Below are 26862 nucleotides of genomic sequence, written 5' to 3'. Positions count from 1 at the left end.
GTTCTAGCATTGAGCTAGAAGCTGGAGATATAAATGTATTGATTATGATACAGTCTAGCAGTTCTCAAATTTCTGCAAGCATCACAACCAGGAGGGGCTGTTAAGATGCAGGGTGTGAGCCCCACCCCCAGTAAGATGTCTGGGGTAGGGCCCAAGAATTTGCATTTCTAACACACTCCCAGGTGTTGCTGATACTGCTGATCCAGAGACCACACTTTGTAACCACTGTATAATCTAAATGCTATCAGCTCCATGAAAGGACATCTAAATCAGATGAGGAGGAAAGGATTAATCTGAAAGACTTCTCAGAAGAGTTTTGGGGATGAGCTGAATTTTGAAGAATGAGGAGTGTTCAAAAGACAATCACAGACCCAACATGGAGTCACTTATGTCAGGCCTAACCACTATACTAGGGCTTAATACCTAACCTAATTGCAGTTTCAACTTCTCCCAGAGATGTGGTCTTAGTCAGTTGGGTTATTTTTCTGGTGAGCACCAATAAAGTAATCTGTCACACGGGCCCTCTCTATCCTCCTCCCCAAAAGAACTGGTAGTCAGCCTGAGACCTCCTGCTCTTCCCCCTAAAAGAAAGTGACCTAGTTTGAAATAATCTTTCTTTTGCTAATAACTTCATTTTCCCACTCTTCCTATAAAAATTTCCATTTTGTACAGGTCCTCAGAGCTCCCCTCGCTCGATAGGATACTGCCCTCTCATGAATCATTTAATAAAGCCAATTAGACCTTCAAATTTACTCAGTTGAATTTTTTTCTTTAACAGGAGGAAGTAAGGAAAAGTATGGATGAGGACATGGCAGCCCAGACTTAGAGTACGATAAATTGAGAGAGAACAACATATAAGGAGGAACAAAGGCAGGAAACAACATTCATTCATTTATTGAATGTTTACCATATGTGGGGGATTCTTCTAGTTGCTGGGTATAAAGAGATGAAGGAAAAAAGGTCCTGCCCTCATAGAACTTATCAACAATTATGTCACATATTGCCAAGTCCCATAAGGGAGTAAAACAAGCTGTTGAGAGAACAAGGGGCCTCTGAAGAGGTAGCATTTAAACTGGCATCTTGAGAATGAGCTAAAAGACCATTCCAGAAAAAAACTAGGAAAGGAACATCTGTGTCTGAAGCAGTGACTGAGGGTGTGTGTGGAAATGGATCTTAGAACAGTAAATGGGGCAGATTCTACAGGACAATGTTGGTTGTTTTTTGGAGGTTTTGTTTTTTCTTAGGACAATGTGTTGAACAGACTGGCTCTTTGGACAGTTCATTCTAGTAATTTCCAAGATAAACTAGATTGACAAGACTAAAAGACTAGTGCAAAAACCCAGGTGAAAACTGAGGAGGGCTTGAGTTAATGGATCACAATGGGAACAGAAGAGATAATTGCATACAGGAAGGGAGGGGTCAAAAAGAATATAGGATGCTTCACAGAATTTGGGTTGGGCACTTATTCTTTTTGGAAGTAATGAAGAGAAAGTGGTTTGACGGTGGATGGAAAAGTTTGGTTTTTGACATGAATTTAGAGTGATTAGGGATCCCTGGGTGGCGCAGTGGTTTGGCGCCTGCCTTTGGCCCAGGGCGTGATCCTGGAGACTCGGGATCGAATCCCACGTGGGGCTCCCGGTGCATGGAGCCTGCTTCTCCCTCTGCCTGTGTCTCTGCCTCTCTTTCTCTCTGTGTCTCTCATGAATAAATAAATAAATAAAATCTTTAAAAAAAAAAATTTAGAGTGATTAAAATAATACAAATAGAAATGCTTACCAGACAATTGATTAAGGAGCAAAAGCAAGCAAGCACAGGCAGGTGATATTGATTTGGGAAACATCTGACTAAAAGTAGTAAGTGGTCATTGAAAGTGAATTAGGGCATCCAAAGGGCATAGAGAAGTGCCTCTGATGAAACCACTTTAAGATGCTGATGGTATAGGTGACTAGAGAAACTTTAGAGCTCTCCTGTTACCTTCAATTTGCTCAAGTCGGGGTTAGGGAGGGTAGGCCTCTACTGAGGGAAGAGATGGCAGGTGGGGACTTGACAATGGAGTAAGCAGGAAATAGTCTTCAAAAATGCAAGAGATTGCTGGACTACTGGGTCTTTGAGAACTCACCTACTTGAGTCAATCTGTGGTGCTACCAGTCAGTAGCAGATACTCAGTAGTATTCAGCAGCCTACAAGAACAAACAAGTCAGATGGCTAAAATGACCCAGAAATAGTTTCTGCAGGGCCAGAGTGATGGGGAAACACCATGAGTGATAGGCCATGCAGCCTATGTTAAATGGTGAAGAGAGTGAAATATTCAACAGTCCATATTCCCTCATCAGAGTGAAGACTGAAAGAAAAATGTGATTGGATGTTTCCCAGAGGTCATAGAGTAAATATACTGAGAGGAAGAGATCAAAGGACAAGACATTAAAAATCAGACTAGTATAAATAGGGTCCTAGACTTTACTGTTTCAGAAATAAGTTGGGTTTTTTAAATGGCTTTATTGTGGTTTTGGGGGGGGGGGTTGGGGGAGGAAAGGAAGAAAAAGGGGTGGAGGAGGAGGAGACAGAGAATTTTTAGCAGGCTCCATACTCAATGCAGAGCCTGATGTGGGGCTAGAGCTCACAACCCTGAGACCATGACCTGAACGGAAATCAAGAGTTGGATACTTAACTAAGTAAGCCACCCAGGTTCCCCCAGAAATACATTTTTGACAGAGTCCAAGCTATGGCCTTGGAACTGGTTTGCTAAATGGAGTGAAAATGATTATTTGGAAGTAGAGGTACAGAAATGGTAGTCATCCATGATCGTGATAATGGTAGGGCTGGAGGCAAAGATGCTCTTAAACCATCAAAGTCCTCAATGAATATAAGAGTAAACAGATGACAGTAATGAGGGCAGATGGCAGTACAGATGAATATCAGAGGCCTCAACATGTGGCAGTGGAAATCAGTGGTAACATAAGAGAAACAGCCCTTATAATCTACTGGTTCACACCTTATAGTAGTAAAGTGAGAAAATGAGCAACCTGAAGTATCCCTAAGGTACACATTGCTAAGAGCCAGGTTCCATTTAATGAAAAAGTAGGGAAGTTCACAAAGGAATAGGGAAGCCAGAGTCTCTATAATTCGTATGTATCTATGTATTTATTTAGGTAATCTTTCCACCCAACATGGAGCTGGAACTCACAACCCCAATGGAGCCACATGCTCTACCAACTGAGCCAGCCAGTTGTCCGTATTTAATGCAAAAATATCAATAGAAAGGGCAGCAATGGGAATATTAATTGGGTATAGTAGGTAGCAGTAATGGAATACAACGAGAGGATTTGATTAGCTGGCCTTCTTTTAAGTAGGCTCCACACCCAACACTGGGCTTGAACTCACAACCCTGAGATGAATACTTGAGCTGAGATCAAGAGTTGGAGGCTTAACTGAACCACCCAGGTACCCTCCTGGACTTCTTTTTTAGATAGCAGCAATGAATTACAGAGATGAGAAGCCAAGTGTATTAAACTGACCTTAATGTTCCAACTGGAACTCTGAAGTAATGTGTCTATGACAAAATAAATAGAAGCACTGAGCACTGACCAAGACTTGATGTGCTTGAACTGTTGTTCTGGGTTCCAAAGATTATTAGTGATAATCCATCTTGTGTCTCAACAAAGCTTAGCCTCCAACTGGAGAGGATGACAAAGTTAAGCCAGAAAAAGACTAAAGTAGCCTACTAAGACTAAAGATCAGTGAGTGTCCTACTGGTTTCAGCACAGTGCAGCCTAGTATGGAGAGGAAAGGGGCCTTTGCTTTGAGCAGTGGGATAATATTATTAAGGCCAAACATCAATTCAGAAGGAGTGGCATAGTTAGGTTTGTCAAAATATGTCTGATATTATCACCTTATCTCCACAGGGTTGGGCACTGGATAGAATTGTGAGATCAGTCCTGGGGCATACATAAAAGTGCTTGACGACCTCTGCAAAATTTAGATTCAAGTAAGTGAAGACTATGGGTCAGCTCTACTATAGAAGTGACTAAAATTTACATTTTCCAAAAATAGAATATTCACTATAGTCTATATATTCCCTCATAAGTACTGAATAGATTTTTCTATCATTAAACAGGAATTTGAACTAATGTCCAAAATACCTCTACTATCTTCCTTTCGAAATTCTACATAAGTTTTAGTAGGAAACATCCTTAAAAATCATTTGTCTCACCCTCTCTCAAAGAGAGGGGCTATAACTTAAATGTCTATCCACACAAACTAACCCATACATGGTAGGAAACAGTCTAAAAAAAAAAATATATATATATATATAAGGTCATATACAGAGCTAAAACCAATTATTTATTTGATTTCTATATTCTTTACCTTATGTAATCCTAAAATCCTCATCTGGGTTTTTAAAATTTTTGTTCATTTGTTTGTTTTTGTAAACTACAATTTTTTTTAAACTTTTTTTTTTTAAGATTTTATTTATTTATTCATGAGAGACGCAGAGAGAGGCAGAGACACGGGCAGTGGGAGAAGCAGGCTCCATGCAGGGAGCCCGATGTGGGACTTGATCCTGGGACTCCAGGATCACGCCCTGGGCCAAAGGCAGGCGCCAAACCGCTGAGCCACCCGGGCTGCCCAACTGCAGACAATTCTGACTTCATCCCAATATTCCTGGCAACTCATCGGGATTCTAATATAAGGTTTAGCTGGTTATAAGCTGGATCCACCAAGTCATTTTCGAGACTTTTATGTGGTGCTTTTTTTCCCATTAGCAAGAGATACAACCTAGCTCCAAAGACAAACTTAGGGAAAATCTTTGGTAAAGAAATTTCACAGAACTTTACCATATGGAAATATTAATTAAATCTTGCTTTGAGGGCACCTGGGTTGGCTCAGAGGTTGAGTGTCTGCCTTTGGCTCAGGTTGTGATCTAGGGGTCCTGGGACAGAGTCCCCGCAGGGAGCCTACTTTTCCCTCTATGTCTCTCATGAATAAATAAAATCTTAAAAAAAGAAAATCTTTCTTCCCATTAAAGTAGTGTAGAAACAGACTTTTAAAGAACAAGTAGGTGAAAAGAATCAAGAAATTCCAAAATCATTCAAGTATATTCCTATAATACAGTATTTTTCTGTCTTCTATTTTCTCTCCTTGCATCATGTGTGACTTCCCAATTAATGGCAATGTCTAAGATTCTGGATCTTCAATTTATTCCTATCAATCATAATGCCAAAGCCTCATGAAATACTTGCTAAACTGGGAGGATTCCATACAATTTTTAAACAGACCTTGTCACTGTATGGAATTTCAGGAGTCTTTTTTGGTTGGCAAGAAAAACATTTTCCAAGTTAAGAGATTTTTTCCCCTCCTTCTTCCCACCAATTTTCCTCTTCAACACACACACATACACATACGCAATCACATACTTCATATTTGAGGCCAATTTCACTAAAAGCAGAACCTTAACATTTTCAGCAACACTGCATGACCTGGTAACATTGACAATGAAGAAAAAAAAACGCTATTTATTTCTCTGAAGTTGCAGTTTGAACTAGATTTAAGCATCAGGAGACCAAAATAAAGTATTTCCTCATTTTCCCTGCTATTGCTAGTTTGCTGCAAGGAACAATTTGCTCAAGAATCAAAGGTGGGGCAATGTCTGTTGATCATCGCTGGACTCTTGCTGAAAATAGGACAGGTAAGATCTTCGAGAATCTTCCACTTCACATTTTCTGAAAACGTTCTTCCCAGTAACAGGCTAAACACACCACTGATCAAATTATTTGAGGCCAGTATTTTATTTTATAGAGAGAAATTGCAATATTAGAAACTGCTTTGGCACAAGTTAAAAGTGGCTCTTGTATACTTGCCAGTTTTCCTCAGGATCATCAATACTCATTACCAAAATTTACCTTTACTTGGTTACCATGTAGAGTTGCCACCAATGTAAATGACGGAGTAGGGGGGAACCTGAGCACACATACACAACTTTATTTTTTTAGATGTAATGCAAATAACCATATCTAATATTCTTTCAGAAAACAAAAGAAATGGAAAACATGCTCAAAAAACACGAAATCAAGTTATACTTTTCATAAGGCACCACCCAAAACCCTGGTAAATTAAAGTCCATATTATATTTAAGTGTTTCACTCACAAGTAAATAAATATGTAAGAGAATAATCAACAGAGGGTCTTGAGGTTTACAAAAGGCATTCCTGTTCAGACATCTTGGAGTATTGCAAAAGTAAGAATAAGCAGACTACATCTGAACCCGGCATCTCCTTTCCCAGTGCACATCATTCATTGCATAGTGGTGACTGGATATGATCCAGGCCAAGAGAAGACTGCAATTCCAAAATATAGTCACATCCCATTCTTTCTTTCTTGTGTTGTGACTATCACTTGGCACATCCATATCCAAAGAAGTAATGATATGCTTTAATTGTAAAAGGGGGGAGGGTTCAAAAGGTAAAAGACAAATCAGTTGTTTGCTTTTAAAAACTTATACTTAACAGACCTATTGCAAAAGCAACTTTTTTACACACATATGAAGCTAGTTCCATATGTAAACCTTTATTGAACCTAATTATATGTGGGACTTTAACAGCTTAATTCTTCCACAATTTACAGTTTTTAAATCCTACTCAAAATGGTCACTTTCTCCTTTAAAAAGTAGATAGTCCCATCCTTTGAAAGAAGGGTTTTCTCAATTTCTCCTTTCATCCTCCTGTTTTAAGTACTGGCTGATAGTCACACAAATGTACTACAGAATTAAAATATTGACAAGCAGGGAGTTTCTTTTACGTGCATTGAACTGCATCCAGAATCTTAAAATTAAGAACAAATCGACATTTCTCGGACACCAAAGACAAAAGCAGAGAAGAACAGAAGTGAAGCACAGGTAAAATTAATCTAATCTTACAGGTGTGTTAGCCTTTGCTAGGACTTGGGATTCTTAAATAAGTACATGGTAGGCGATCACAGATTTAATGCTTATCTTTTCAATTATTCAAAGCATGACATACAGTAATTTGTAATTTTATTGAGGCACAAATTTTAATCATGCAGTGCAAAGGGTGTTTGCAGTAACTCAGGAAGGGAGCTTTAGCATCTAAATCTCAACATGGCTTTGTTGCAGTAACTATCAGGAAGTAAAATAAACATTTGTGGGAAGAAAATGTCCCCTCTTCTGCCAACAAGAAAGTGAACTCTAATGCTATAGTTGTAAACTTGGGAATTTGCATAGTTCCATTGACCTACCCTTTGAGAATATTAAAAACCTACATAGATAGCATTTTTTCATTTTTCTTTCTATAACTTTCCCCAACACAGTTACGATGAAGGTAGTAAGAAATACTTTTGACAGAGTGAACACAGAAGTTAAAATACCAATGGTGGAAATGTACAACTGTGGAGAGAAGGGTAAAGGAACATTTTAAATCAAGTTTTAATATGAAATATTACAACATTGAAAAATGGAGTAAGTTGGAAGTAATTTCCTAACTGAAAACAATGTTTTATATTATATCAGAACACCAGCATATCTTTAAATAGATGAATCTTAGTTCATTAATTCCAAAATTATAACCTTGTTTATGTTCATTTTTCTTTCTCTTTTTTTTTTTTAAACTAATTTCTCTTATCTGTTCTTCTCAGCCTTGGTCTAAATCTATGGTCAAGTCAGACCAAATCCTCTGTGACTTTCAAATAAATACAGAAAAGCCCATAGTATCAACTAAACAATGTAAGTTTCAAAATACCAGAAGGTAAACAGGGAGCTACTCATGGCTGGAGAGTGCCTTGCATCTCTCTCTCTCATATCTCCAGCAGGTAAAATACCATATTAAGGACATGAGTGATTCCCTAAACAGTCACCTATATTCATCCACCATACTCTAGGAAGTAGAGTACCTTAGCCATCTTTCTCAGCATCTTCATGCCCTTCCATTGATGGGTGAATAAAGTTAATGGGTGACTAGGAAGAAAAAATAAAATATTTAAAAAATGTATTCCACCCAGGCAGCCATCACTTAAAACTGCATTCAATTTTTAACCCACAAGTATCTATCTGAAGATCTTTACAGAGAAGATGAAAAGACAAAATTATTGTGCCTCAACATCAACGAGATGAAATTCTTAACTAAATATGAGTTTCTTTATATAGATTGGCAAAATGAAAACTTATGAAATTGGTTGATAGTTACCTTGCAATATCCACTGAAATCTTAAATCATATACACACTTAAGATGAGATCATGCACAGCGACGCTTATGAACCTCTTAACAGGTCAAAACACTAAAAATGTTTTATAATATTAAGGGAAGAATGACTAAAAATTAGGTAGTCTGAACCATACAGAAAGCATTTATGGAAACTGGGTTTTATAGGAAAGCTTTTGCCTTTTTTTTTTTTTTTTTTTTTTAAAGTAAGATGCCTTTTGAGTTAAATCTCATACCCACTCAAACTGTAACTGGACAGTACATTTCACTTCTAGTTACTAGAAGACATTTCTTCAAAAGAGATTGGGGCATAAAGGGAAAAGGAGATTATAAACTGTTCTCTAGGCCCACCTCGCTCCTCCCTTTGAAAAAGAAAACTGATGAATTAAGTGAAACCACAGATTTTTAACCAAAATAAGGGACACAGAATAGTGAAGACCAAACACTACTTTTAGGTTTTTTTTGTCCTTTAAAAATAATTAGTCCCCTTCTAATAAACATTTCCATACAGCTTACCTAACACCTTAACAAGAATAAAGAACACAATAGGAGGAAAGTGGACACAGCACCATAGTTTCAAACATTCACATACAAAAACAAAACAAAACAGCCACCACAGAAATAGTAAGACCAAGTTTCCCAAAAGACAGGGACAAGTTCCAACACACAAAGGACATATAATTATCTATTTGAACAAATCAACATGGAAAATCTGGTCAGGCTAGGATGGAGAATGAAGGCTAACTCCTTGTATACTACAAGGAAGGAATGGGGTTTCTTTATTAAAAAGCAAAAAAGAGAAAGCAAGCCCCCAAATAGATTTTTGATGCTGAAACTCTGTCATATGCTGCTGGTAACAGTAAATATATATATTTATATATCCATATGTGTATATTAAAAAAGGAAAAATAATCTATTTATAGAACAGTCAGTAGTCAGAGACATTTAGAAAAAAGTAAAAACAAGTCCTTTTTTCTTTTTTTAAAAATGGATTTACTAAAACAACTTTATCACCCAGAGGTGCTACAACCCCACATTCTCTGATGAAGCCATGGTGTTATTCAACAGCATCAGCTGTGGGCCACAATCAGAAATTGCCAGAGTTGGAAACAGCAGACATTGGGGTCAGGGCTGCAAGGCAAAAAGCTGTTATTTGCTGGTCTTGCTCATGGCCATGCCTGAAGCCTGGTGGTATCTGGTATACTTGTGAATGAAGGTTCCCCCGAAAAGCATGCATCACTGTGTCTCAGTAAAACATTCTGACTTGTCTTCTCTTCTTTTGCAGGAGCCTGGATCCATGTACCTGCTTGTCTCTAAAATGCTGACCCAAGACAGCAAGACTTCTCAAAGCCAAAAAAAAAAGGGGGGGGGGGGGGGCTCCTTGCCTTGAAATAAGAAAAGCTCTTCTTTCCAGAATCCAATCTAGTCAGATTTCTGAACTAGATGACATACTCCTCCTTAGGAAGATAAGGTGATCTGCCTCTCACTTGGGGTTTTCTTCTTGGTACAAACACACACAAGTAGCTAGGATCTAGACTCTGCTCCTGTCCCATGACTAACAGGAGTATCTGTAGGGCATTATATGCCAGGTACCAGTGGAAGGAGAGTATACTCTCACTCCTCTCCAACTGTCCTAAGGAGAGCCAAGTAGTCAGCACCTCCAGATGGTACCACCCCTAGGTTGTAAACCTCTAACTAATATCAGCTGGCCACAAGTCACATCCTACATGCCCTGCTAGCATACCAATGTATTAATGCCAACAGCCACTCTAGAACTCAATCAAATGTCTGGCCGTAAAGTAACAAACCATACTCAGAGGAGACATAAATTGAAATATTGGCTGCTGTACCAAAGACACCCTCTGCATAGATGTGTTGAAAAGAATGTAGGTTACACAGTCCATGCAAAGAGGAAGTCAGCTAAAAGGACTTTCTCTGAAGGCCATTCGTCTTTGGAAGCAACATTCTGAGTGGATCTAAACCACTCGATGACTAAGATCTCAATGTGGTCCATTTCCCCCCATGTCCCAAACTAACCCAGCAACTGCTAACTGGTCTCCTTAAGATCCTCCATTGGTAGTTTGTAGCTCATTATGAAGGAAGGAGGTGGTGCTTGACCTGGGCTATCTGGCCCTTGCTTCTTTGCACAGTTTATACAGATGTAATCTTCATTTTCAGCCATTTCTGGAGATACACCCACACAAACTTGATGAAACCACTCATCACAGCCACCATCACATTGTACCCAGTCTACCTGTAGGAGACAAGATTGGGGAATGTTTAGGTTACATAAACATTAAGCCTAGAAAAAAAGCAAACCAAAAAGCTTTCTTGGCTTAAATGATAGCAGATAATTGGGATGTCCAGAGACAGACAATGACTTCTTATGGGACTACTTTTTAAAGACAGAAACTGGGAAGTTAAAATCCCCAAATTCTATTTTACCATAATATGTCCACAAAATTGGGCCTCTTAAGTACTCCATTACCTCATAATTACCCGGGGCTCCTTTTGAGGCAGAAACATGTTTGAGAAAAACTTGACAAAAAGGAACTTCTAATAGAGCAGCCAAGTAGTTTTAACTAATATTAACAATTTCTAGGCTCTAAGACAATGCAATTATCAATCAAGAAAGGAAGAATACAACAATGTGAAGGCAATCCTGTGTATTAGCTTTATTTCAAAGAGATAAGCCAAAGTACTAAGAGCATTAAATACCTTTTTAGAAAAGCAGTCACATAGGCCACTTTTAAAACTAATATTTTTTATTCTTCTCTTCTTCCGTTACAAATACAACTCCCTATAAAAAGTTAGCAAATATCAGAGGTCAAATCTTACAAATTAACCAATTAAAAACAGTCAAAGTCACAGGTCAATAGATCACTCTGGGGTTTCAAATTAAAGTCTGTATAACTTGATAGGTCAGTGGCAGATGCCAGGCAAACTTTGACCCTCCAGAGAATATTGTGATTATAGGAGGCTAGAAAATGACTGTAATTTGGTGACTTTAAGCCTTGGGCCTAAAGTTAACAATAAGGCGATTTGGGCCTTTTGTATTTGGAGGGTGACAGTGGTAGTTTTTATAGCTGATGTCATGGCAGATGAGAACCTTTAGGATTAAAAGCTATTCTTCCTCTCCCCAGTACAAAGTGGATCATCTCACTGGCAACTTACTGAAAATGCCAGTTTTTAGAGCCAAGAAAGAGGTATGAAAGGATCAAATAGGTACCTCAGTACAGCTTATGAGAAAGAACAGAGGAAGGAGGTTTTGGCTAGGTAAATGAGTTTCAGGGAAAGTGAGTACTTTCCAAAATTAGTTTCCAAGTACTATAAGAATTATCAAAACAATGATACTCATGTTAGTGGTTTTAGGGTTGTGACACAGTGTGGGAAAAATCATTTGTCAAAATAATCTTTCTGCTTCCATTGTTCCTAATTTGAGGCCAATAATTTAATCTCATTAAGGCTTAATTTCCTCATCTGTAAAATGGAGATGACATCTTGTTTACAGAATTATTTAGAGGAACAAATGAAAGGCAGCTAATTCTCTGCCTAGGATACTGGAGGCATTTTTTAAGATCACAGTTTCATGGCTCTACTCATTATTCTACCTTACACAAAAACCATTATGTACCTTGAAATAACTGTCTGCAGCACTGCTTCTCAAAATGTGTAGACCCTAAGATAGAATTACTTGTTGCATTTGTTAAAAGTGTAGCTGAGATCCATCCCAAATCTATAGATTCAGAGTATCTTAGGTATACAAACCAGAAGCCTACTTTTTCAGTCAGATATTCTGAATTTAATCATCCCTGGCACTCTGTGATGCTACTTGCTAGGAAATTCAGAGCAATTTAACAATTCCTTCCTAAAACAAATTGTGGTTTTGTTTCTGTAATTGTTTCTATTTAGCTTCTGAAGCTGTGTAATATAGAAAATTGATCAAAATGTTCCTATTGCAGCAAACTAGTACATGAAAAAACAGAAAGGGGAGATAAATGACTTCTGAGCAACAGACTAAAAATACACATACTGCAGCCATGAAGATTTACAAAGTGCTAATCTGACAGTAAGTGCTTTAGCTATTTGGAGCTAGTAGGGACAATGTGGAAGATGATCTGTTTCTTCTAGCTGCCCGAATTTGAGATATTACGCTGTTTATGATGCCACCCTGAACCAACAGATAACTCTATTCCTACCTCCAACCCTCTTAATCTCATCTCATCTTCAGTCATACTAATCCACAGGATAAGAAAGTTCCCAATTCACTAGTATTTGCTCCAAGAAAAGTGATACCATGTTTCTTAAAATCGAACTCTGCACTATACTCTCTGGCTTCCAGGTTTCCCCAAATTAAATCTACCAGTATCTCTCAAGTAGGGAAGATATGTTCTCTTTTGTGATTTTGGCTAGAGATCCATTCCTAAGCCTAACTCTCCCACCATTCCAAAAAAACTTTTCTTGAGGTATTCAGCAGTACACAGATTCTATCCCAGCCTACAGATTATTTAACAATTTATCCCAACAATCTAGCAGAGAAAAAACAGTCTTTCCCTTACTAGTATCTTTTTATCACATTCAAGTACTTACAATCCAAACCCAGTGCTACTTGTTTGAAAAGGCCCAATGGATCATTAAGTAAACTAAAGTTTGGAATGTCAACTGAATCCACTGATGATTTTGACACGGGCAATAGACTATGGAGTACTCTGAAGACTCAGGAACATACCATTTGGTTAACTGCATATTAAGTTCTAATAGACCCTTCCCCTTTCATTATTTTCAAGAGATCTACTTATCACAAAAATAATTACTGAAAAACTTCACAGCTATGAGCTGTTCAAATGTTAGCAGATAAGAGATTCAAAAGTATAGTACAAATAGGTTAATAGTTGGATTTGGGGAAAATTTAAAAGAGAAATATATTAAATACAAGAAATAGTGTTAGTCTGATATTTATGTTTTGCAATATGGTTTCATATTTACCCTAAAAAATATTTTGCATATTTCATCTTGTTCACTTCCCAGAGCATATTACTGCACTGGGAAAAAAACAAAACCTGGAGATTTAGTGATATTCTTAGCTTAGTCCCCTCACTGAGCTTTTGTGATTTTGGCATTCAATCTCTACCAAGGTTCCTTGCAAAAACCAGATTTGAAAAATTAAAACAATTTACTCAATGGAATACAATATAACAATGTTCAAAATCCTTGTATTCTTTTGGTGCTCTCGACATTTAAGTGACCAAACCTCCTAGCCAGCCCAATATTGAAGTTTCCCCAAGACACAGGAATTTCAGTGCTAAAATTAAGCAAAGTCCAGGCAAATTACAACAGTTGGTTACCCTATCTCCACATCACAACAATTTACACACACATTCAGGGTAATACAACTTTTGACTATGCTTTTAGAAAGAGATATGAACCAATAATGCAAATACTGTGACTAAGACAACACCCCATGAAAATCTTTTAAAATCAGAATGACTAACAAATATTAAGAGACAAAGGTTTATAAACTTAATCTCTATTTACCATCCCAAACTTCTTATGGAAACAGTAATGGGTAAGGAAAAGGCCCAAAGGAAGAGTTAGGTAATAAAAGAGTATAGGAAAAAAAGTCTTATTTTCAAAAATAAGATGATTATATTCTACTACAGAAAACAAATGTTACTTAAATGTTAGATTGAAAGAATTTGCTGGGGCAGCCCAGGTGGCTCGGCAGTTTAGCACCACCTTCGGCCCAGGGCGTGATACTGGAGGTCCGGGATCGAGTCCCACGTCGGGCTCCCGGCATGGAGCCTGCTTCTCCCTCCTCCTGTGTCTCTGCCTCTCTCTCTCAAGAATAAATAAACAAAATCTTAAAAAAAAAAAAAAAAGTTTTAAAGAAAGAATTTGCTCCTCTGGGACGCCTGAGTGGCTCAGCGGTTGAACATCTCCCTTTGGCTCAGGGTGTGATCCTGGGTCTGGGGATCGAGTCCTGCATCAGACTCCTTATGAGGAGGAGCCTGCTTCTCCCTCTGCCTATGTCTCTGCCTTTCTCTGTGTGTCTCTCATGAATAAATAAATAAAATCTTTAAAAAAAAAAAAAAAAAGAATTTGCTCCTTCAGGTTAACTTGTTTTACTCTTGGTACCAGTAAGATTTAATGAAAGGGGCAGATCTCAGGGAGAAAAAGATTCTGAACCTTAAAAGTAATTTTCTGAAAACCGTTATTTTATTTTGTCTTCATTATTGTTTTTTAAATTAATTTCACCTTGAAATTAATTTGATAACGATGGAAGAGAGACAGTTTTATTGGAAACCCTCTACAACATTATTCTGGATAATATTTTTCTCTTTCTAAAACATCCTGAAATTGAGTCTAGGTATGTTTAAGTAGCTCTTCAAAGTTTTCTCAATCTGGGCAGCCTCGGGGGCGCAGCGGTTTAGCGCCCCCTGCAGCCCGGGGTGTGATCCTGGAGACCTGGGATCAAGTCCCAAGTCAGGTTCCCTGCATGGAGCCTGCTTCTCCCTCTCTCTGTCTCTCATGAATAAATAAATAAAACCTTAAAAAAAAAAAAAGTTTTCTCAATCTGTACATTTTGGGAGAAAAGTAGTAGTAAATTACTTTTAGAAAACAACACTTAGAAAAATAACACTTACTTAAATATGAATGAACCCTAGAAGGTATTTTTTGCTGCATAAAGAACATACAGACTTCTCTAAAAAATTCTTTTCTTATCATTTTGTTCTGAAGATGTGTCATAAATACTACACTTCAAATTGAGAAAGTTGTAAGATTCTTTACAAAGCAGCTAAAAATATATACCTTTTTTTAGTGCTTGAGAACAAACTTGGAGAACCAGAAATATTGCAGAACAGTAACGATGGGCAAAGTGTTTACAATATAAAGTAATTTCTATTTAAAATTAAACACATTATCAAAATACATCATTTACTGTTTCTTTTATAAGTTGATGACAGGTTAAGGCACACCTTCCTCACTTTTTGTGTGTGTTTTAACAGTTTGAAACAGACATTCTTTCTGAATGTTCAGCTAAATTTCCCTTTGTTCTATTAAGGTAACTTTCCAGATTTAAAAAAAAAAAAAACAAACTTTAATGTTAGGAGCAAATCTTACGGCTGACTTAAAAATTACCATCATATATTAACATTTACTCTGCATTTTATTTAGCAAGTGCTTTCATACAAATGATCTTCTCCTATTCTCATAACCCTAGGAGTAAGTAGGGCATGTGTTAATTTAACAATTTTACAGCAGATGAGAAAAAACCTGCTGTAGTATTTATATGCTACAAGAAGATAATAGATGAGCTCAGACGTATTTAAAATGCTGAGCAGAGAAGGGAAAGATTATTAAGTGAAAAGGTTAAAAAAGAGAAAGCAAAAGGTTCGTGATGGATATAAACACTAGAAAAGATGATAGGATGCTTGAAAAAGAAACACCACTTCTTACTGCCAGTCCTGAAACTGCCATAAAATCAGTTAAAAGAGAAACAAAGGGAGAAGTTTCTGCCAATACTTCAGTACCCAAAGAAAAAATAGTTAACCTTTCATCAACCTCTTTAATGAACAAATTCAGATGAGAATAAATTCCAAATGAAAGAAAAACAATACACATATATAATGTAGCTACTAAAATGCTTTAAAATGTTTATAAAATAGAAACATATTTACGTAATCAGTAAAGATACAAAAGTAAGTAGAGATGGTACGACATGATATAAAATAAACTATCTGGAAAAAGGACCAGAAGGAGACACACTAAAATATGTAGGTATTGTCCTTGGAAGGTTAGGCTACAGGATATTGTGTCTTACCAAAATATATTCGTTTTCCAAAAATGAGTGGGAAATATTTAATAAGTATTATTTTAATGTAAGTATCATTTAGTTTTGGAATGTATTTTTGTACTTACATCTTAATTATCGGTGGGGTGGGGTTATTAGTGGAGAAAACCTGGTCTGGGAGCCAGGAAACCACAGTTCTACTTTTGGCTTTGCACTACTTAGCTCTGTGACTTTGGTCACATCATTTATCTTCACTGAGTCCTGGTCTCATCATTTGTAAAATGAAGAGCCTGGACAAGGTGACCTCTTCAAGCTCTAACAAGTATTTGAGGAGGGAAGTAAGGGAATAATGATGCAGTTATATTTATTCTGTTCATAAAGTCAAATTGAGGAGGTATTAAAGTTTTAAATATCAAGTGGTACAATGAGCGTAATAAAATTAAAACTATGAATTTACTAATAATCTTGATGGGAACCATAACAAATGTCCCCAGTCACTGAATGACCTGGGATTTTTCATAAAGCCCATCCATCTTTCTCAGAAGTTCATTAATGTCAGTGTTACCTAAAGAATGGCATCATGTAATTATTACACTTAAAATTTAGGGCTGAAATTTTTTTAAAAAAAATGTATCTTTAAAGGTCTTATTTTTTGCAAGGTATTTGAAAAAATCTTATTCCACACAGAAGAGTGAACATAGGCCTCAGCATAGGTAAGACACAAACCAAAGGGGAAGATAGAGCCCTTTGGTTTTAGGTCTTTATGACAAAAATCTTAACGTGATTTGCCAGAGCTCTTAAAATACTGGCCCAGAATGTTTTTAGGCCACTGTGACTAACGGACAAGGTACTTAGTTCCCTGAGTTACCCTACAGGGAAGGCAAAAGGTCTAAGAGACTACACTGAAACCTGCTACACCAACCATACATGAAATGCACAGCTACCCAGGGTTTCACACAGCTTCTCTCTGCTCTGCTCTCATTATGTTCACAAAGTACATGATTTTTAAAGCACATTTATTCCATTAAGCACACTGACCTAAGAGCCTTATAATTCAAAACAGTTTATAGAAACTGTAGAAAACATATTCTGCTGAAAGCCCAAATCCTGGAATCAAAACCAAATTCTCATTATATCAAGCTTCTGTCTCGTGACTGCTGCTCCTTGTCCTCTCTCACATGGGGGTGTATACAGTTAGAGCTCACCTTGTCCTTGCAGGGCCGCTGGCAGTTCTGTGCTGCACACACAGCATTTTCGTCATCGGACTCCTCTGCTCCAGACCAGTCGTACTTTGAGGGGATGTCCAGCACCTTCTTCTCTCTCTTCTTCTCAGTAGTCTCTTTCACAAGGTCAACTTTGGCTGCAGCAGCCTTCTCCTTCTTTTTCTTTCTCTCTTCTTCTTTTGCCAGTTTCTTGGCCAGTTTATTCAGCTCCTTCGATTTTTCTGCACTTAGTTTTAATTTCTTCTTTTTAGGTTTATCCATTTTCTTTAACTCCTTGGACTTCTGTTTTCCTTCTCCAAAAAGCTGTTCTACCTTTTCTAGCTTCCGTTTCCGTTTCTTCTCTGAAGAGTCTTTTCCTTTTATTTTTAATGGTTTCTCTTCCATGCTGTCATCCTTCAATAAGATAAAAATAGAAATAAATTTAAAGCAAGACATTTAAAAACAGCTTTATTCTCTTATAGGAATAGACAAACCTCATACAGACAGAAAGTAGAGTAGAAGTTACTGGGGGCTGACAGGAGGAGGAAATAGGGCTTATTGTTTATTGGGTACAGAGGTTCTGTTTGGGATGATTTAAAAGTTCTGAAAATGGAGAGCAGCAATAGCTGTGTAACACTGTAAATGCAATTAACACAACTGAATTGCATACTTAAAATGGTAAATTTTATATTGGGTACATTATACCGCAATAAATGTTCTAAAGATATTTTAAAAACATTGTAAGAAAGCAAATATAATATTAAATGAAATCAACTCAATGGTCGAAAATAAAGCCTGTATAAAACATGTGACTTTCACTTACTAAAGAAAAAAGACCACTGTCACCATATATTAGTATAGTGGGTAGCACCTTTGTTTAACTAAGATAAAACATACACATAAAGCTAAAAGTAATAAAAGTACGCTGAACTATCTAATAACTTTACTGGTCTTCATTTACCTCTACTACAATTCTTTATTAACTCACAGTAAATTCCTGATGGCTAAGAAGTTATTAAAATTGTTGGCAAAACAAAACTGTATCCATGATCTGATTACAAAAGACATTCAATGATTTTGGCAAGGGCTAGAAAACAGTTGATATGACAAAGCAAACAAAACAAAACAAAACAAAAATCTCTTATTTTCCTTTTCAATTTTCTAATATTGTTCTAACTTCTTTTATATGCCAATGTAATAAACATTTTAAAAATTTATTTTTGGGGAGGATGTCAGGGTGGCTCAACGGTTGAGCATCTGCCTTTGGCTTAGGGCATGATCCCGGGGTCCTGGGATCAATGTGGGCATCGGGCTTCATGCATGGAGCCTGGTTCTCCTCTGCCTGTGTCTCTGTGTCTCTCTCTCTCTGCATATCTCATGAATAAATAAAAAATAAAATCTTTAAAAAAGACTGTTTAAAAATTTATTTGAAATTCTATTTTATTTTATTTTATTTTTTTAAGATTTTGTTTATTTATTCATAGAGACACACAGACAGAGAGGGAGAGACACAGAGAGAGAGAGAAACAGGCTCCATGCAGGAAGCCTGACGTGGGACTCAATCCCGGGTCTCCAGGATCACACCACAGGCTGCAGGAAGCGCTAAACCGCTATGCCACCAGGGTTGCCCTTATTTGAAATTTTAAATTGAAATTGACAGAGAGACAGCATGTGTGTGGACACGAGTGGGAGGAGTGGCAGAGGGAGAAGAGACTCTCAAGCAGATTCCCAGTAAGTGTGGAGCCCAACACAAGGCTCGATCCCACAACCCTGAGGATCACGAGCTGAGCCAAAACCGAAAATCAGACACTTAACCAACGGAGTCACCCATGACCCAGCATTTAAAAATTTTAATAGTTTGTCTAACAACAGGAAGAATGAGGAATAGAGAAAGAAATACTGAAAAACATAAATATTTAAGAAATACCACTTGAGAATTTTGTGTCATATTTGAGACTGGAAAATCTTTGACAGGAACCTACGAAAGTGCCGAATGCAACAGAACACTGTATTATAAATGTTTTAAGTCTATCACATTCTGAACTCTATATTTATCCTTTCAATACTTTGTGTTTGCTTCCATGTAAAATAAAGAGGATCAGAGACAATGGATGTGAAGAAAACACTTTATATTTTGAAAAACACTATCTAAATCAGGCTACCTTTGATCTGAATTCCAAACCAAAAACTATCATCTGCCAAGTGTATCTGTGTCAAGTGCTGGTGACACTGTACCATTCTATTGTATGGAAATAAATAATGGAAGAGTAAGAGAGAAATGAATGCTAGGACTCAAATGCCAGAGTTGGAACCCAGGTCTGTTTTTACCAAGTACGTGACCTAGGCAAGTTTCCAGCTCTCTGTCCCTTAATTTTCTTCATATGTAGAAATATGTCTATCCTTTCCTGTCTCCTCTTCATGATTATGGTGAGGACTGAGTGAGATCATGGATATGAAAACATTGTACAAACTGCAAAATGCTAGGGGCACCTGGGTGGCTCAGTCGGTTAAGTGTCTGCCTTCCACTCAGGTCTTGATCCTGGGGTCCTGAGATGGAGCCCAGCATTGCATAGTGCTCCCTGCTAAGCAGGGAGCCTGCTTCTCCTCTCCCTCTGCCTCCTCCCCCTGCTCATGTCTCTGTCTCTCTCACACACAAAATCTTAAAAAAAAAAAAACAAAAACCACAAACAAACAAAAAAAAAGCCAAACTACAAACAGCTATGTAAGTATTAATATATGAATGTAGACTCTCTCTCCCCACAACCTTTTGTTTAATCCTTCCCTTGCTTCTTCTTCTTCTTCTTTTTTTTTTTTTTTAAGCCACTGTATTTTCTTCCGCCTTCTCTTTCTGGGTTTTCAACAGTGGGAGTCTGGGCTAAGAAGTTTGTCCTTCCTTAGGAGAAGAACTGGTAGTTTTCGGTATCCTCCTTTCTTTTTATTTTTATTTTATTAAGATAGACACATAGATTTATTTAAGAAAGCGAGAGAGGGATCCCTGGGTGGCGCAGCGGTTTAGCGCCTGCCTTTGGCCCAGGGTGCGATCCTGGAGACCTGGGATCGAATCCCACTTCGGGCTCCCTGCATCATGGAGCCTGCTTCTCCTTCTGCCTATGTCTCTGCCTCTCTCTCTCTCTCTCTCTGTGAGTGACTATCATGAATAAATAAAATCTTAAAAAAAGAGAGAGAGAGAGAGAAAGAGAGAGAGAACGAGCATGAGCAGGGGGGAGTGGCAGAGGGAAAGGGAGAAGCAGACTCCTAGCTGAGCAGGGAGTCTGACACAAGGGCTCCATCCCAGGACCCTGAGAGATCATGACCTGAACCAAAGGCAGATACTTAACTGAGTCACCCAGGCACCTCCCCGTCTTTCTTTTTAGTGGAAATGGCATTTGGGTTTTTCCCCCCTAACTATTACATAAAATCACAATAAAGAAGACCATAAAGCAGAACTACATTTGGCTTAATGGAAAAGGAGGACAGCCACAGTACCACCCACTCAGCCTTCCTCATCCTCGGACTTGTGGTACCCCAAAGAACCATGACCTTCTAAAAATGTTAAAAGCACTGTTTTAGTAAGCTTTAAATCCTTGCCTCCATGATATGCAGGAATCTGTCTTCAGAGGGTGGGTGTGTGGCCTGCAAAATCCGCCATATGTGTTGAGTCTCATCCAGAGATACTTCTAGGAGATCTCCAACCATCATAAGTTCTTCCAGCTGGGTTTTAGCTCCAGGTGACAACTCCAACACTGGAGGTTCCAAACTTCGGGGCACCAAAGGGCTCTTTCGGGGTTGTTTCCTGGGGGTGCTAGAACCTTTCCAATAAAATATAAGACAAAATAAAAAATGAAAACTATGGAAAAAATGTAATGTTTCCAGAGTAAGTATTTAGGGAAATGGTCCCTCCTCTTCCAATACTTAATTCTCACCCCCAATACTTACTTTAGATATTTGAACTCATTGCATCCATGTGAAAGTGAGAATGAAATCTTCAAAAAGTACAAAACAAAAAGATCTAGAACGCTAATGCCCACTCTAAAAAATCGGTTAGAGTAAAAAACTGGTTCCTTACTAGGAGAAAGGAGAAAGAAAGAATAATGCTGTAGGAGAAAGAAAAATAATCTCTTAATCCCTCTTCTCTCCATTTTAGAGAGCATCAGAGATTAAGCACATGTGCTGTCACTACCCTCCTAATAAACCAATGGTAATATGCTATTCCCTAAGATGTTGAACTTTCCTATGAAAAGAGAAATACCCTTTAATTCCCAGAGGTGTGACCTAAAGCAGTGTGATGTATTTTCACTAGGGAAAAGGAAAGTGGACATATAGGAGCAATTTCCTACCAAGGAAAGGAAGAAGTCTCTAACACTCAAAGCTTTCCTGAACAGAATGAATATTCTTAAAAAGCAGTAGTTTCTCAACAACTGGTAATGAACACGTAGAGATTTTATAAAAATGAAGAGATGGGACTAGAGGGCCTCTGAAGTTCTTATTAGGATGCAATAATTCCACGTAAGTTTTTTTCAGGTTACCACCTAATAACATGAAATGCACATAGGGACTTAGCTATTCCTAATCAAAATTGCATTTTCAGGTTTTACTAGCATTTCATAGCCAGGATGTTCATTTAAGAGGGTCTCATAGTCTGGGGTGCCTGGATGGCTGAGTCAGTTAAGCAACCAACTCTGGATTTTGGCTCAGGTCATGATATCAAGCCCCATGTCAGGCTCTGCCCTTGGCATGAGGTCTGCTTGAGATTCTCTCCCTCTACCTCTCCCTCTCTTTAAAATAAATAATCTTTTAAAAAATAAAAATAAATTTTAAAGGATTCATGGTCTTAATAAATACCATTTTTTCCCTCACTGGTTTCAGGTCTATCTTCTCCACACTGTTTTAAAGGGTAATACCTTGAGAACAACTCTTAGAAGCAGAAGAATAAGCATGTTCTGCACAGAATGAAGGCGCTGTCCACATGTGAGTGACCACCTCTTCAGACTTGATGGGAATTTCTTCATCACAAAAAAGATTGGGTTCCAAACTACTGGAAGACTTCACACTGGCCGTGTCCTGAAGAAAAAACAAAGAAGGGTATTAAGAATGAGAACCACTTCATTTATCCTGTGACAAGGATCTAAATGCAGGCTTTCAGATTAAAGCTTGTAATATATTAAAAGTATGACCTTAAAATTAAATGCATAGTATTAAGTAAGACATAAAATGCCCACTGGGGGGAAGAGAAAGTAATGACTACAGTTTTAAGCCAAAAGGGAAAGAGTAAACCTCAAAAATTAATCCACAGAGATAATAAACCTACAAGAAAATTACTATTTTTTTTTAATTTTTATTTATTTATGATAGTCACACACACACACACACACACACACACACACACACAGAGAGACATAGGCAGAGGGAGAAGCAGGCTCCATGCTCCAGGAGCCCGACGGATTCGAGCCCGGGTCTCCAGGATCGCGCCCTGGGCCAAAGGCAGGCGCTAAACCACTGCGCCACCCAGGGATCCCAAGAAAATTACTATTAAATAATCTACCTTCTACAGTCTACAACTCATAAAAAATTCCTATACCTACAAGTTAGAGAACCTTGACACTTAAAATGGACTTAGGAGGGACTAAGGGGCTCAGTGGTTGAGCGTCTGCCTTTGGCTCAGGGCGTGATCCCGGGGTCCTAGGATTGAGTCTTGTATCAGGCTCCCCACAGGAAGCCTGCTTCTCCCTCTGCCTATGTTTCTGCGTCTCTGTGTCTCTCATGAATAAATAAAATCTTTAAAAAAAAATGGACTTAGGAAGGGAAAAGTTTAGATGTGACATTGTAAGGACACAAATCATTTAATCCTCTCCAAGTTTTCAAACCTAGAAGTTTACTAACTGCTCTTACAATGAAGAGCCTGACAATATTCAAACTATTTATTTCTGACAACTCTAATTAGTTCTCAGATGATTCTCCCCTGTCGTTAGTTTCCAGAAGCTCACATGTACAACTTTAATGGTAGAGTGCAATCAGGAAAACAAATCACAGGTATTTCAATAAGGCTAATTTAACAAAGTGAACTGGTGAGATGTATATTAAAGGTTTGAAAGGGCAAAATGGAAACACTGAGCCAAAACCAAGAAAGAACTGGGAAGAAGTGAGGCTTTAGAATGTACAAGCCCAGAAAAGGGCTCTGCAGAGATGCGAGCCAGACCTCTGAGAAGGAAGTGCTAGCCAGTTAGTTCTGCTCTTTCTCGCGGATTGTGATATGGTTGGTTTCAGGGATGTGAAAAAACAACTAAAAATTGGACCCAGTTCCCAATGCCAGAGTAAAAAAAAAGAAAAAGGAAAAAAAAAAAAAGCATGCAGTTCAGATGAAGAGATGAGTAGAGAATAAAACGGAAAAGCTCATGTCCTTTCTCACTACTCAGGCCTTTTAATATTCTCTAATGTCCTCTATTAGCAGAAGGAAGGCAGTAGGCAGAAAACAACTGTGTAGACCAGGAGTTGTTTGGCATACTGCAACGCAGCTGGCAGCTCATTATTTGTATGGAGTATGAGCTAAGAATAGTCTATATTTTTAAAGAGTTGTGGGGGAGAAAAAGACCATATGTCGCTTACAAAGCCTAAAATATTTACTAAGCTTTATATGTGCGTATATACACATGTATATACATCATTAATATATTATTACATATATGCATTACTTGACATATATGCATTACTTTGCAGAAATGGTTTACTACCCCTGGTGTAGAGCCCAAGTCCCAGCATCACTAAGCAGAGTACAGAAGCGTGAGTTAGGAGAGGAGCCAAGAGTTTCGTGACTAACACAACCTCTTGATGGAAGATCTATTACCATGAGACAACCTTAATTAAATAGGGAATACTATGGAAGACAGTACCACTTACTAAGAATTTAGAAATAGCAGTTCATAGCCTTCTTCCCTATTCAAGAATTTAAGTCCTAAAAAAGCAAGAGATGGGAGTGTACTTGAGTTCTCTCCCCCTTTAGTTCAGACATACTTTTTCTCAGGGACTAGAATTGTCTTTTCTGACTTTGATTCTATTCATTTCATTGTTACATATACAGGGAACTTCCTGTTAAGCTTCCAAAACGGAAAGAACAGTGATCAGAAAATAATGATGGAAAGTAGTGGTAGCTAAGAAGATTTGTTTGTTTGTTTTTAAGATTTTATTTATTTATTCATAGACACAGAGAGAGAGAGGCAGACACAGGCAGAGGGAGAAACAGGCTCCATGCAGGGAGCCCAATGTGGGACTCGATCCTGTGTCTCCAGGATCACACCCCAGGCTGCAGGCAGCGCCAAACCGCTGTGCCACCAGGGCTGCCCCAGCTAAAAAGATTTGTAAAAAATTACGTCCCCGAGGTGAAGCATGCAAAGTGAACATGTACAATACTGACTTTGTGTATGTTAAAGACACACTGTTAACCCTAGAGCAATTCCTGAAAACACGCACACAAACAAAAAAGAGGTATAAGGCAAGAAATCAATAAAGGAAAGAAAAGATTAAAAATTTTTTTTAATTAACACAAAGGCAGCAGGAAAAAGAACAACAAAGGAACAAAAAGCGGGGGATTAATAAAAGATAAATAGTAAGATGATCAACTTAAAGAGAACCATATATTAAGTGAAAATGGACTAAACACCCCCAACTAAAAGACAGAGATTGTAATATTACTTAAAAACCAAACAAAAAACCAAGATTCAACAGCATTCTACAAATAGATATATATGAAGAATTACAGTCCAGAGGGACCCTATTATATATGCTGTCCTCAAGAGACACATTTTAAATATAAAGAAATAAGCTGAATGTAAAAGAACTGATCAACAAAAAGCTTAAACAAATTACTTTCCCTAAGGAGGAAAATTATAATTCAGTCCCATTAACAGCAAATACATAGGACAGGTAGAATGTCCTCTCAGTGAGAAATGTGTTTTATATGCAGATCTGTCACTCTATCTTATCTGGTATTAGGCTGGACTAAACTCTCAAGACAAAATTGACTCTATTTCCACCAAAGTTCAAGCCACGCATGCATTAAAAAGGGTGGAGAAGAAAACCTAAAAGAATCTAAGGGTTTTACTTGCCTTTCTCATTTTTTATTTTAAATTTTTATTTATTTATGATAGTCACACACACACACAGAGAGAGAGAGAGAGAGAGAGAGAGAGGCAGAGACATAGGCAGAGGGAGAAGCAGGCTCCATGCACCGGGAGCCCGACATGGGACTCGATCCCGGGTCTCCAGGATGGCGCCCTGGGCCAAAGGCGGGCGCCAAACCGCTGCGCCACCCAGGGATCCGGCCTTTCTCATTTCTTATTTTCTTTTTTTTTTTTAATTTTTATTTATTTATGATAGTCACAGAGAGAGAGAGAGAGAGGCAGAGACATAGGCAGAGGGAGAAGCAGGCTCCATGCACCAGGAGCCTGACGTGGGATTCGATCCCGGGTCTCCAGGATCGTGCCCTGGGCCAAAGGCAGGCGCCAAACCGCTGCGCCACCCAGGGATCCCCCTTTCTCATTTTTTAAATTAGCAATTACTGGGCTACAAAAAAAGAACTTCCCAGGAGACAACAGCTACTTCTGTTATATATCCTCCTTTCTGATGTGCAATTCTGCACATACATGCATATGCAAAATATGGACAGTTTCAGTAAAGGGAAGACAATCTTCCTTTTAAGGAAATGATCATATGAGTATATGAAAGGTTATGCCAGGCACACACAGAAAAGATCCATGATAGACTTTGCTTTATTAAACATATACTTTCCTAAGTAATGATTTTCCTGAATTGCTGCTCAGTGATTCAGCGGTGATTATAAGATATTATATGCAAATGAAGTAATCCAACAATGCAGAGCACAAATTAAATGCTATGATAATGAAGATCAAATGACTGATTTTATTTTTCTATGTAATTACCTACTCTTTTCCCTAAGCCAGTAAGGGGTCTTTCCCTCAGGCCAAGATACTAAATTCAAAGATGAATTTTATTTTATTTTTATTTTTATTTTTTTTAAAGATTTTATTTATTTATTCATGAGAGACACACACAGAGAGAGAGGCAGACAGGCAGAGGGAGAAGCAGGCTCCATGCAGGAAGCCCGACGCGGGACTTGATCCCAGGTCTCCAGGATCATGCCTTGGGCTGCAGGCAGCACTAAAACGCTATGCCACCGGGGCTGCCCTCAAAGATGAATTTTAAAGATGAATTCATGGTCACAATCAGGGGACATTATATAAAGGGAAAAATCACCAAACTGTAACTAAACTAGCAAATAAAATTTTAATTATGGAGTAAGTGCTTGCTCTATGGAAAAATATGCAGGAATTTAATTTTTTTTTAACCTACATCAAGGTGAATGTGACCTTGAATCACTCTAAGTCTTGCCACCTACCACTCTTCCAAGCTGTCAAAATCATTGCTAAAAGTATGAATTCCTAATTCATACTATAAAGTGCCCCCCTATCAAAGGAAAGCCCATTAACTAACACTGTTATATAAATTTGATTAAAAAAATACTACCCTCTACAACCACATCAAACCACAGTTTTGATCCCTAGCCCTGAAGTCCCATAATACTTGTGATGTTTTTTGTTTTCATTGGTTTCCAAAACACTCCCAAACCAAGTCCATCCCGTTTAA

General features: G+C 38.0%; 1 protein-coding gene across 1 annotated transcript in view; it reads right to left on the bottom strand.

Annotated features, from left to right (window-relative positions):
* Nucleotides 1-6972: 6972 nt before the first annotated feature.
* The window catches only part of KDM5A (lysine demethylase 5A), an 88198-nt gene continuing 68308 nt past the window's right edge, over nt 6973-26862 (bottom strand). Inside the window, exons 25-28 of the mRNA XM_055315455.1 lie at nt 22107-22266; nt 20794-21014; nt 17209-17619; nt 6973-10465 (exon numbers count right to left, since the gene is read on the bottom strand). Coding sequence (XP_055171430.1) covers nt 10259-10465; nt 17209-17619; nt 20794-21014; nt 22107-22266 — 999 coding nt within the window. The 3' untranslated portion in view covers nt 6973-10258. The remainder of the gene's footprint in view (nt 10466-17208; nt 17620-20793; nt 21015-22106; nt 22267-26862) is intronic.

This window comes from Nyctereutes procyonoides, unplaced genomic scaffold, assembly GCF_905146905.1.
Source record: "Nyctereutes procyonoides isolate TBG_1078 unplaced genomic scaffold, NYPRO_anot_genome, whole genome shotgun sequence".
NCBI classification, from domain to species: domain Eukaryota; kingdom Metazoa; phylum Chordata; class Mammalia; order Carnivora; family Canidae; genus Nyctereutes; species Nyctereutes procyonoides.
The sequence above is the reverse complement of the archived record's forward strand: the minus strand, read 5'-3'. Positions and strand labels throughout refer to the sequence as shown.